The sequence below is a fragment of the Nannobrachium achirus genome, assembly GCF_963921795.1.
Source record: "Nannobrachium achirus genome assembly, chromosome: 22".
NCBI classification, from domain to species: Eukaryota; Metazoa; Chordata; class Actinopteri; order Myctophiformes; family Myctophidae; genus Nannobrachium; species Nannobrachium achirus.
This window is the reverse complement of record NC_137829.1, coordinates 197,492-209,611: the sequence shown is the minus strand read 5'-3', so window position 1 is coordinate 209,611 and position 12,120 is coordinate 197,492. Positions and strand designations below refer to the sequence as shown.

At 41.9% G+C, this 12,120-nt stretch overlaps 1 protein-coding gene across 2 annotated transcripts in view; it reads right to left on the bottom strand.

Moving 5' to 3' along the window:
- Positions 1 to 9,870, bottom strand: part of rab3gap1 (RAB3 GTPase activating protein subunit 1) — a 132,200-nt gene extending 122,330 nt beyond the window's left edge. For both annotated transcript variants that reach the window (XR_013963262.1, XM_080753427.1), the window contains exons 1-3: positions 9,844 to 9,870; positions 8,681 to 8,736; positions 1,022 to 1,103 (exon numbers count right to left, since the gene is read on the bottom strand). Coding sequence is in view for 1 of the 2 variants with exons in the window: in XM_080753427.1 (XP_080609553.1) it covers positions 1,022 to 1,103; positions 8,681 to 8,736; positions 9,844 to 9,861 (156 nt within the window). In the remaining variant the exon portion in view is untranslated. The remainder of the gene's footprint in view (positions 1 to 1,021; positions 1,104 to 8,680; positions 8,737 to 9,843) is intronic.
- Between the last annotated feature and the right edge of the window lie 2,250 nt (positions 9,871 to 12,120).

The window sequence follows — 12,120 nt, the reverse complement described above, 5'->3', positions numbered from 1 at the left end:
GTTTCCCGAGTTTGTATTGGTACTACCGCTGTGCCAACCCCGAGTTTCCCGAGTTTGGGCCGTTTAAAAAAAAAAAAAAAAAAAAGATTTTAATTATTTAAAAAAAAAAAAAAAATTTGGACCTCCAGAAATGTATTAGGCATGATCGCGATCGCGAAATTGCATGTTTAACCCCCATACCAACTCATTCTTTCAAACATGGCAGCCATGTTTGTTTACATCTGAAGAAAACATAATGGCTGATAAATCATGAATGCCTGAACGGATTTCCAAGCGGATTTCTTTGTTTGAAAGCTGTGAACAGCATCTACACACGTGGTGCATCATCTAGGCATGGGCGTGCACTTTTTACACAATTGCACAATTACATGGAAGTCTATGGTAACCATGGCAACGCGAGACATTGCAGAGAAAAAATCATTGCAACATAAGTGTTAAATGACATAGTGCCGCTTTAATGCTATATTATTATTAACCCATTTAGTGCTCCAGACATGAACGGGTTAAAATGTCCAGCGTGCCTCTCGCAGGCTCCATCCACGGCCATTCTCTTATTTTGAAGGCCAGAAGTCCATTGCGTAAACATTTCCGGTTTGACGTCATGACGTCATTCAACGGAGGCGATCGTCATCCCATGCCGTTGCTGTAATGGCCGATCGTTGCCTTTGTTATTACGTTATTGTAGCGAGAATCTAATGCCATCCTTGGCTTTAAAAGTGTTTTTTGGAGAAAATGGACATTAAAGATGAGATCCACCGTCGGCCTACATGTTAAGGGATTACTATTTTGTGCACGTGGATCCGCGATGATGATGAATCCGCGAGTCCAATCGTGCCAGGACTTTCCAACGGACCGTAGGGTAAGAGTGCCAGCGTTACTCTATATACAGTATTTTACGCGAGTATACTCGGGATCAGCGTTAAATGAGTTAAAATATTTGCTATATGCCAGGGATTTGGGGGCCCGCTTACAAGCTTGGCCCACAGTTCGGGATATCATTGTGAGAATGAGACTACTGTACCTTCTCTGGAGAAGCCTTGCCCGCTGCAGAGCTTCCGATCAGTTTCCAGTCATTCAAGACCTCCTCAACTCTTGACACAAACCTGTAAAGGGGAAGAGTTGGACAGTTTGACAGCAGGCAGCTGTAGCTGGACAATACACTAAAAGCTGCATTGGTAGTACGAACTGCTACCAAGGCATTAGCCCTGCTCGGAGAAATACAACAATGTGCGAACACATCAGCAAGATTTGTGAAATGTTGCGATGAAAGAAGACTAGAGAATGGAATACAACCACCCTAAGGACTACAAACCATTGAATGGCATCCAGACCTACTGCACATGCAATACACAGAGCAGCTACCTTTAAACACGTTTTAAATTTGAAGCGTTTTCTTTTTATTTTATTTTATTAGTTTGTATACTATTGAAATCGTATTGAGAAAAAAGAAATGCTGCCATTTGTTCCAAAAAGCTTCTTACCCTGTATATACTGTCCATAACGACAGAATGTGACATAGTTCTGTTTACACAATGCTGTACCCCCTCCTCCAACTGTATTATGTTCCCCATTTTCAACTGTTATTATATTTTGACACTTGCTTTGGCAATGTAAACGTATGTTTCCTCATGCCAAGAAAGCTCCTTTGAAATGAAATTGAATTGCTTGGCCAGAGATATGATGCTTATGAACTTCAGACTGTACTATATACCAACCAGTACAGTAGGTGTCCCACCTGACACTAGGCCTAGGGTATACTATACATACTTTCTCAATAGAGCATCGCAGCGGAAGTGGTTTACTGGGGTCACTTAAAGATCGCCCATTCATTTTCCCCATAGACTTTTACAAAACTATTTATAACAATTATGTTAAGCCTCGAACAAAGCCATCCAGGATGGCAGTGAATCATGACCATACAACCTTTGATCCTATGTGAAAACATATTTTAATATTACATTATTTGATATACTACATTTAATAAATACCCTTTGTTTAGCAATTTTCAAAACTTTCTTTTCATAGACACAAAAGTCTCATGTTCATGATTCACTGCCATCCTGGATGGCTTTGTTTGAGGCTTAACATAATTGTTATGAATATTTTTGTAAAAGTCTATGAGGAAAATGAATTGGCGATTTTTAAGTGACCCCAGTAAACCACTTCCGCTGCGATGCTCTATAGAAGAGTAGGGAGGCCACCTCCAAGCATTGCAGATGTGCCAACTATATTGATTTACATGCTCTAGCTCTACCATACTGTGGACAGAACTAACAGCTCCATTTAGAACGGTAACTAGATCAGTAACTAACGGTAACTAGATCAGTAACTAACGGTAACTAGATCAGTAACTAACGGTAACTAGATCAGTAACTAACGGTAACTAGATCAGTAACTAACGGTAACTAGATCAGTAACTAACGGTAACTAGATCAGTCGCCCTATTTCTTCTCCGCCGACCTCACGCCGGCCGCTCGGTGGGGCAGCTCTTGTACTCTTGTACTTGTTTTACTGAGGATAAGGTTAGAAATCAGTTTAGCGTTAGGCATAGTTTTATTGAGGTTAAGATTAGGAGGTTACTTTTAGGAATACCAGGCAGAGTTCTACCGTTCCGCCGGATAGACGCCCGAGGCGACTGTGTTTTGGGGCGAGCGTTCTGGTATTCTTTAGAACCTCACCCTCGCTAACCCTCAGCTCCGAGATGAGGTCCTACAAGGCTCTATACTGACAGAGGTAGAACTGCCGTCTACATGCAGTGTAGATCACCCTTTTCGCAACATCGTATCCAAAAAGTATGTGCAGATGCAGGTGTTTTAGCTAACACCGGCACATAAAACGTTTACGACCGGGTGAAACAACGAACGTGAATATTTTCCCATTCAACCCGGAAGGACCCCACCCCTTGACGGCAGGTGCCAGTACTGCTCCCGATTCGGCTGCAAAGGGAAAACATGGCACAGGCCAATTAATAAGCTGTAACATTTCATTATAAAACATAATGTAGGTGTGTCTGAGACGACGACTACCTTTTCTTTTTGGATACAATGTTGCGATAAGGGTGTTCTCCCCTAATAATAATAATAATAATAATAATACATTTTATTTATAACGCACTTTATATTTGAAGCAAATCTCAAAGTGCTAACCTAGCAGTGGACTGATTCTACCCCTGCCAGTATAGAGCGCCGTAGGACCTCATCTCAGAGCAGAGCAGAGGGTGAGGTGAGGTGAGGTGAGGTGAGGTTCTAAATGGGGCCCGGAAACTAAAGTCTTTCTCTAGCTGGAAAGTCAGCACACTGACATTGAAACCACTGTTGTATCAATAAATAATTAGAATACTTAATGAAAAGAAAAGGTTTGAAATTGTGCTTGAAAATGATCCACGTCCACCTCCAAATATGAGCATTAGAGAACCCATAATAGAGGAGTGTGTTGAAAAAGATTAAAATGTTCCTTTACATTTTAACCCATTCAGAACGGGTACACATTATTGTGTATCATTATTTTATGCTTTAAAGCTATACTGTGTAAGTTGCTCAACTAGTGGTCAGTAGCTCTATAGCAAACCGCGGTCGCGTCCACGTCTTTCGGCCGTTTTTCGCCGCGGACCGGGCCTCACACCCCCGCGTCTGCCTCCACCTCACCGAGATCTATCTTTAGAGGGGTCCCTGGTTACTGTGCGTTCAGGCATTCCGGAGAAACGGACTCCTTCACCCGAGTATTCATACTTGTCAGCTGTCGTAACGACGCTGTGGGAACGCCCCCTGGTTTACTTGTGTCGGGCAGAAAACCACGTGATCTAGCACAGACCTCCAGTCTGCAACCCGACAGAAGCGTTTCACTGCCCTCCAAAAAGGATTGCAAAGCGACTTTGCCACATGCCGGACAGTTGTTGTACGATTGGTGTTCTAATAGACGAGGAGATAACTCCGGAGCATTATTTTGCGAGTGTTTAGTGTTGTGTTAGTTGTGTAGACTGTACGATGTTGCGTGGACGGCGAGTCATCAGGTCGTTAGATTATTTCACACTAAACAAGTGACTTTCTTTCTTGAAATCGTCTGTCATAATAATATTGTTGTGGTTTTCACACTATGAGATTGATCACACACTGTCAGATATTTCACCAGGATGATCCTTGCCAAAGCAAGTGTCACAAATAAAATAAAAACGGTTGAAAATGGATAACATATAGCCTATACATTGGGAGGGGGAACAGCATTGTGTAAAGCTATGTCGCATTGTGACATTTTATATATATACAGGGTATAAAGCTTTTGGAACAAATAACAGCATTTCTTCTCAAAATGCATTTAAAGGTAGCAGCTCTGTTTCATACTGTATGTGCAGTAGGTGTCAATCCATGGTGTATTCATAGTTTACTCTATTCACGTCTGTAATAAAAACAGCAAAATATTGTTGAACTCAAGTCTCCATGGTGTGAGTATAATCAATAGAAGAAAAGTCATTTTGAGGGTGAACTATGAAATACATTTTATTTTCTATGTGTTAAACGGACGAGGCTTGCTTAACGAGTTTTAATATGCTACAGCTGGAGAGACAAGACGACGTCAATTCTTAATCCAGCAGTGCTGGATTTAAACAACACAATAATCGAATCACGATCATCACATATTGTGTTTGGAAGCTGTTTACTTACTACATTAAGGACTTTATTAATTTGGAACAGAGGATATCCTACAGGTAGGAGGAAAGCAGAGTGGACTTTGTTCAGTGTGTTATTGTCTCTGTTGTTGCGACTTGAGTTAAATGGCCATGGCAGCCCACATTTACATCTCTAAAAGCGTAACACTTTCTCAATTGCCCGGCCGCTTACTATAGTCAATGAATGGAACTGGTTGAGTGACATTCCTAGGCCTAGGTCCTCTCCACACTGTACTGTCCAGTCAGGTCTTTACACAATGGAAATAGAGATTTATTTATGTTTTAATTTAGGCGAGATCAGCTCTCAGTAGGCGGGCGCCTCGTTCGCCTAACGTTCCCTACGCTTCAGTTCATGATATATCCATCCATCGATCTATCCATCGATCTATCCATCCATACAGACAGACAGACAGACAGACAGACAGACAGACAGACATAAGTTCTGTCTGTGCTCACATGCTGTCTGCTCTCATTTAACACGGATCTTTGAGGGTGCGCAGCCTCTTTCATACTGTAGCCTATGATAAGTTTGCGACAGAGCCAAATATCAATTGCTACTAGATATCTAGAAACGCTCGGGAAGAAAAAGCTGAGCGATATATTTTCTTGCGGCCAGATCTTCGGGTGATGATATTTAGTAGTATGTCCTTATTTAGTAGTACTACTAACACTAACCCTATCAGTTAGTGTTGTGTTTTACAGTGAGCATTATTATCAGCTTGCGTATTCTCTTCCATGGGCGACGCTATTGTTGTTGTGACGTTCTACGTGCTTTCTGCCCGACAGCATGGAGGAGGGGGGCAGGGGGCGGAGTCACTGACAAGTATGAATAATGCTGTTGTTTTGTTGAGGCAAGCTAATTCCTGAGAAGTCAGCAAGATGCGATGTGATTGGCCGGCAGTGTATAACTCTCGCTGTGATTGGCCCGTAGTGTATGATGACATAATTTTTCCGCGAAAACCGGACCCCGGCGAGGATCACAGAAAACATATAAAGAGAAGGCTTTAGAAGCTGAAAATAACGGAGTGGGTGTTCTAAAACTTTAGCGATTTAACAGTTAGGACAATTTTAAGATTTGTTTTATAAAAAAAGTTACATGGTATAACTTTAACTATTGAAAAATAGCAAATATACAAGCTCACAGCGCCGCACAGAGTGCCGCGCTGCGAGCCTGTAGATCTGCTATTTTTGAAAAATCGTGAAAATTAGAATTTTGACCCGATTCTATAAGTGTCTTTTGAATCCTTCTAAGATTTTTTGAAAAACCTGTGTTTCTATGGCCACATTCTCATAATATAATTCAGTTTAGTCGTGCGAATGGGAGGGGTGAAGTTGCCACATACTTGCATATTTAATTGATACGTTTGCCCTCACACTGCACATTGTCATCCGAAACAAGGAATCACTGAGTCCACGTCTGTCCACGGGACATGTATGTATCCAAGCTGCATAATAATGCCTCCTCCATCTCCATGTGTTTATTAATTCTTCAAGTTCAACTCACAATGTAACCACAGGACCCCTGCAAAATTGCGGCGCAGGCGTTAGCCAATTTATCTGCGGTCGGCGGTCGTAAACGGGCGAACGGGGCGATCAAAAAATAAAACCATGCGGCGGCGGGACTCGGGAGGGACTCGCAAGATCTACCAGCAATAAACCAGACAGCAAATAATAGGCCTACTTTAGCAAGATATCTACGAAGAGGACAACGTCAACGTGTCTGTCTCTCTCTCTCTCTCTCTCTCTCTCTTTCTCTCTCTCTCTCTGCCCCTCGTCTTGCCCTCCGCTGGCTCCTTCTCTGCGCTCCGCGGCGCGCGTAAAGCGTCTCCATTTGGACATGAATCTGATTGCACAGAGAGCGCGAGCGCGAGCGAGGGCGAGAGACCCACACATCGGCCTATATATTATATTATATGATATACAAGTGACTCCAGTGGCACTTGCCTTTCATCTAACTGAGAGCAACTCCTCACAAATAATACATTGTTTGCGATCGAGGGAGCGGTGATCAGAAATGATATCAATGAGGGGAGGAGGCGGCCAGAATGGTCAGAAATCTAATGAGAGCAGACGGTCTGGAGGGGGATTTAACCTTTTATAAATAACTATGGATTTAACCCGCACATGGCTCTATATATTGCCTGTATTTGAGACGGATGGATTCACACCAACAGGGAAGCGTTTGCGGTAGCGCATCGAAACCACCGTTTGTTTGTGGATTTGCATTCGTTTCTTTTATTCGAAAAAGAATACGGATGCGTCTTCACACATGCCCAACCGTTGTGTATTTTCCAACAATACGTTATAGGATTCGTTTTAATCGTCATAAAACGTGCCTGTGTGAATGTCGCCTTAGTCAGCAATCTGGCCAGCCATCGTCAAAGAAAAGGTCCTTTTCACTTAACTGGAGCTCAGTTAGTAGCGGCATTCACACAGGCACGTTTTATGACGATTAAAACGAATCCTATAACGTATTGTTGGAAAATACACAACGGTTGGGCATGTGTGAAGACGCATCCGTATTCTTTTTCGAATAAAAGAAACGAATGCAAATCCACAAAAAAACGGTGGTTTCGATGCGCTACCGCAAACGCTTCCCTGTTGGTGTGAATCCATCCGTCTCAAATACAGGCAATGAAACATTGTGGTAGGCTATATAGAGCCATGTGCGGGTTAAATCCATAGTTATTTATAAAAGGTTAAATCCCCCCGTCTGTTCTCATTAGATTTCTGACGATTCTGGCCGCCTCCTCCCCTCATTGATTTCTGATCACCGCTCCCTCGATCGCACATGGTGTATTATTTGTGAGGAGTTGTCGCTCACAGTTAGATAAAAGGAAAGTGCCACAGCAGTCACTTGTATAGCTGTATATCATATATAGGCTATAGGCCTAATAAAATATAGGCCGATGTGTGGCTCTCTCGCCCTTGCTGGCGCGCGCGCTCTCTGTGCCAAATCATGTCCAAATGGAGACGCTACGCTGTTATGCGCGGAGCGCAGAGGGAGCCAGCGGAGGGCAAGAGACAAGAGAGAGAGAGAGAGAGAGAGAGAGAGAGAGAGAGAGAGAGAGAGAGAGAGAGAGAGACATTGACGTCCTCCTCTTCGTATTCATATCTTGCAATTAAAAGTATTTGCTGTCTGGTTTATTGCTGGTAGATTTTGGGAGTCCCTCCGCCCTCCGCTGGTTTTATTTTGTGATCGCTCGTTGACGACCTTCGACCGCAGATAAATCGGCTAACGCCTGCGCGGCAAATTTTGCAGGGGTCCTGTGGTTACATTGTGAGTTGAACTTGAAGAATTAATAAACACAGGGAGATGGAGGAGGCATTATTATGCAGCTTGGATATACTGTATGTCCCGTGGACAGACGTGGACTCTTGTTTCGGATGATAATGTGCAGTGTGAGGGCAAACGTATCAATTAAATATGCAAGAATGTGGCAACTTCACCCCTCCCATTCGCACGACTAAACCGAATTATATTATGAGAATGTGGCCTTAGTCTGTTCTTGAGAGACTACTATGTCAGTGGTTCTGATTCTCAAACTTTTTCATGTGAAGGATGATATTTGAAATGATATTTATTTGGCCACGGACCCCCATCTCAAAATATTTAGTTCCAGGGACCCCCCCCCCAGAAGCAAAATTTGAGTTACAAACGTTCGCTTTGAAAATACATAATATTCAAAGATTTGCACACATTTTCACGACTTTTTTCAAAAATAGCAGATCTACAAGCTTGAGCTTGTATATCTGCTATTTTTCACTGGTTAAAGCATTCAATAATTCTAGGCCTAAATGGGTAATGCCAGTGCTAACGTCTTCTGGCTGACAGGCAGCAAGGTGTTTGTCTTGCATGTCACATAATGTCATGTCTTGTCTTCTTGACATGACATACAATGCAAAAAATCAATCCATTAGACGGAAAACAGATCGTCATGAGTTATTATAATAATTACAGTAGTAAAGCAGTGAAATAAATACAACATTGAAGTGGTGCAGCCAGTATAAACCTACCTCTCCCACTCGGACGCGGTGGTGAAATCTGTTATCTCAAAGACCTCAGACTCGGGCTGGAAGGAAGACAAACAGCATGTTTATAAACCACTGGCTGTCATTTTGTTGCTGTTTTATTATGACATGTCAAGTCATGGATGGACACAATGTAACAACATGTTTCTAAAGCCAGGCTGTCAGTTTGGTGAGGTTTTATCTACCTATGACATTATCTTGGACACAATGTTACAACATGTTTATAAAGCTAGGCAATCACCCTTTGTTAGCCTTCTGGTTGGTCCCTGACGGACCAACCAGCAGGCTCTATCTGCCTTGTCCCGCCCTGGTTCCGCCTTTTTTATGTTGAATTTGCTAAAACATAATTTTTTGAGAAATAAAAACATTTAAAAACATGCTGAGTCACTATACTGCCACTGAGCAGCTCCATTTAACTGAAACCAAGTTTGAAATGAGAACTGAATACACAGAATAACAATACGAAGCAACTGAATTAAAATGGTAGTGGATGGAGTGTCCCACCAAATGTCCCACCAAGACACAGCAACCAATGGGTGTGAAGAGGGGCGGGACAACGGGCGGGACTTGACAAAGGATACGGCTGTCACGATTATAACATTGTACGTGGCGATTAATTGTCACTCAAATAATTTCGATTAACGATTTAATTGTGTTTTTGTCGTTGACAATTACAATTCTGTTTGGCTTGTAGGCTTTGAAGTTGCACATGGCAGATATGACACATAACCTAAATATACAAAGAAGTTACTGACATATTTGATAACTTTATACTTAAAATAATAACATTCATAATGATAGTGTAGATGATCTGCTATTTCCACTATTTTTGAAAATGTTTCATTTTTCAACATGGAAACGATTATGACGAATATGGCAAAATAAGTGCGATTATGTCAAATAATTGCAGACGACAACATGTTTATAAAGCCAGCCTGTCAGTTTGTTGCTGTTTTATTATGACGTGTCATGGACACAGTGTAGGGAATAACAGCGCAACGCCCTGAGCTGGGCATCGAACCCGGGACCACAAATCCCTAGACCAACAACATGCACCGCTGAGTGAGGAAACAGCCTTTAGAGGAGCTAAAGCAAAGCTACTGTCATCATTATGAAAGTTCCCCTGGTTCTAAAAGTGAAATACTCACATCACTGTCCGCAGCCATCCTTCCTTGTTTACTTTTTTTTTTTTTTTCTTGCACTCCTGTCCTGTTGCATTATGGGATTAAGCTGACGTCATGGTATAAACCGGCGTGATATTGAAACGTAACGGCATTGCGGCAAGTCCCGGAAAAGACGCGCTGTGATTGGCTGAACCGGACGTAGGGAGCGCTCCGTTGTAGTCACTTGGACCGCGCGAGGTGCACCAAAACCCAATTATCATGGCGTTTATCGTGCGCTTTGCGGCGCTCGGGGGCGAAGAGCAGGACCAAGGTCCGCTGGCCTTCGCGCCGCTTGCAGTGTCGTGGACAATAACTTAATGTCGTGGACAATAACTGTGACATCTAACTATAAAACGAGCGCTCCCTTCGTGTATGCCGTTACCTTTAGATATCACGCTATAAACCGTGGAGATCACCGAAAAAAGCCGAAGCCTCCACATCGGCTGTTTTCGGTACGATAGGGACAGGCCCAGACGCTGTTACGACCCACCCTGACCACAAGGTGTCACCGTTTACACGTTTGATTGTACGTAAATGCCATTGTTTCCACTTATAATTCAATCAAAGTGGCTTTATTAAAACACACCTGTACATAGCCAAAGCAAATGTGAAGCACAGTCGTGTGTATGTATGTACACACACATATATGGCTTAATAGTTGGGGGTACAAATGTACAAATTCAAACCGATTACATCCTGTTGTAGACCTATTTGTACATTAAAAATGTATGTAGGCATATTGTTTACCTATCATACGTGAGCAGGCTATGTTTTTTTCAATAACTGAAAGTGGAAAAAATATAATTCAATCAAAAAAATATTAAAGATAATTGAAAAATGTTATTGAAAAACACGGCCTACTCATGTATTAGGATGGTATTATGAGTCACCAGAAAGAAATAATGGGTGTTTTTAATGAATCCATCATGGTTAAAATGGAGTTTAAAGTTACAACGGGTGTATATGGGGAAAGGTCCTGGAGGAGGGGGACCGGTAATACGTACATCAAATATCTAAATACTGAATGAAGCAATTCGAAATACTTTTTTTAAAGTGGAATATCCCTTTAAATAAAACAAAATTAACTAAACTTTTTCAAACACTGACCTCATGGCGGAAGCCTTTCCTTCACTGATAATGGAATCAGAAGTCTAATCAGTTCCGTTGTTGAAGAAAAATAATATCTGGAGCTCAGCCAACTCCGGTCCAGTTTATCAATATCTGGAGCCAACTCCGGTCCAGTTTATCAAGCCTCGAGGGTTCAAGTGGTTATTGAATTTCATCACCTCTTGTCAGCTTTTTAACAAGAATGTTTCAGCAGTAGACAAACTCCTACACAACTGTTTGTAAAAAGTAATTCATTCTGATTTCTGGATAGGCAGTACAACAAGCTATAGGGTTGACTTAGTCTGGGATCACTTCCCTTTTCGGGGTTGTAACCGGTCTGGAGCGGAAACCACAACACGTCATGTTGTAGTACTCAAAGACTACAATTTGCCGGAAAGATCAAACCGGATTCAGTTTTAACCCAAAATATTCCCCTGCACTCAAGGACATACTTTAAGGAGCCTACCTAATAAACTCCTTGATGCAGAGTAGTTTTGCTTTTGAAAAAATCGTTTGGTATATGCATCTTTTAGTCCAACTGTTAGCGAGTGGCAAGACTACACTAGGCTACTCGAGCATTTTAATAGGGATTGGGGAAACAAACGGGGAACCAAATCAAAGCGACGCCGCTTCTTCTAGTGGTTTCCGCGCTTTAGGTGGAAACCAAACAGCCTGTTGTGAACGAACACCAGGCTTTCCCCCAGAAAGCCTGGTAGGCGAGGTTAGGGTTGACTGGAGCATTATGATCCAATGTGTACAACACATGATATACTCAATGCATTTCCCAAACAGACCTTTAAAGGAAAAAATATCACAACTCTCCAATGCATTTTCCACACATCAGAACTTTAATGGGAACAAACTCAAATTATTATTTGTAATACCGTGCTTTATAAAACAGGCAAACAGTGCTCGACAAAACCTGTGCAACTTAGTCAGGTCTTTCGCTGTCTGATACAACATGTTGTAAATGAGCAAACCTAAACTACATTATAATAAATGTAATACAACAAAAACAATCTTACCAAAAAGTGCAAAACAATCTCAGAACAACTAATATTCTGGAAATTTTAACATGTGCATGAATTGAACATTGATAACTATTAAAACCTTTTTTAAAGGTTTGGACATTCAGCAATTCTTGGCTTGCTTCTC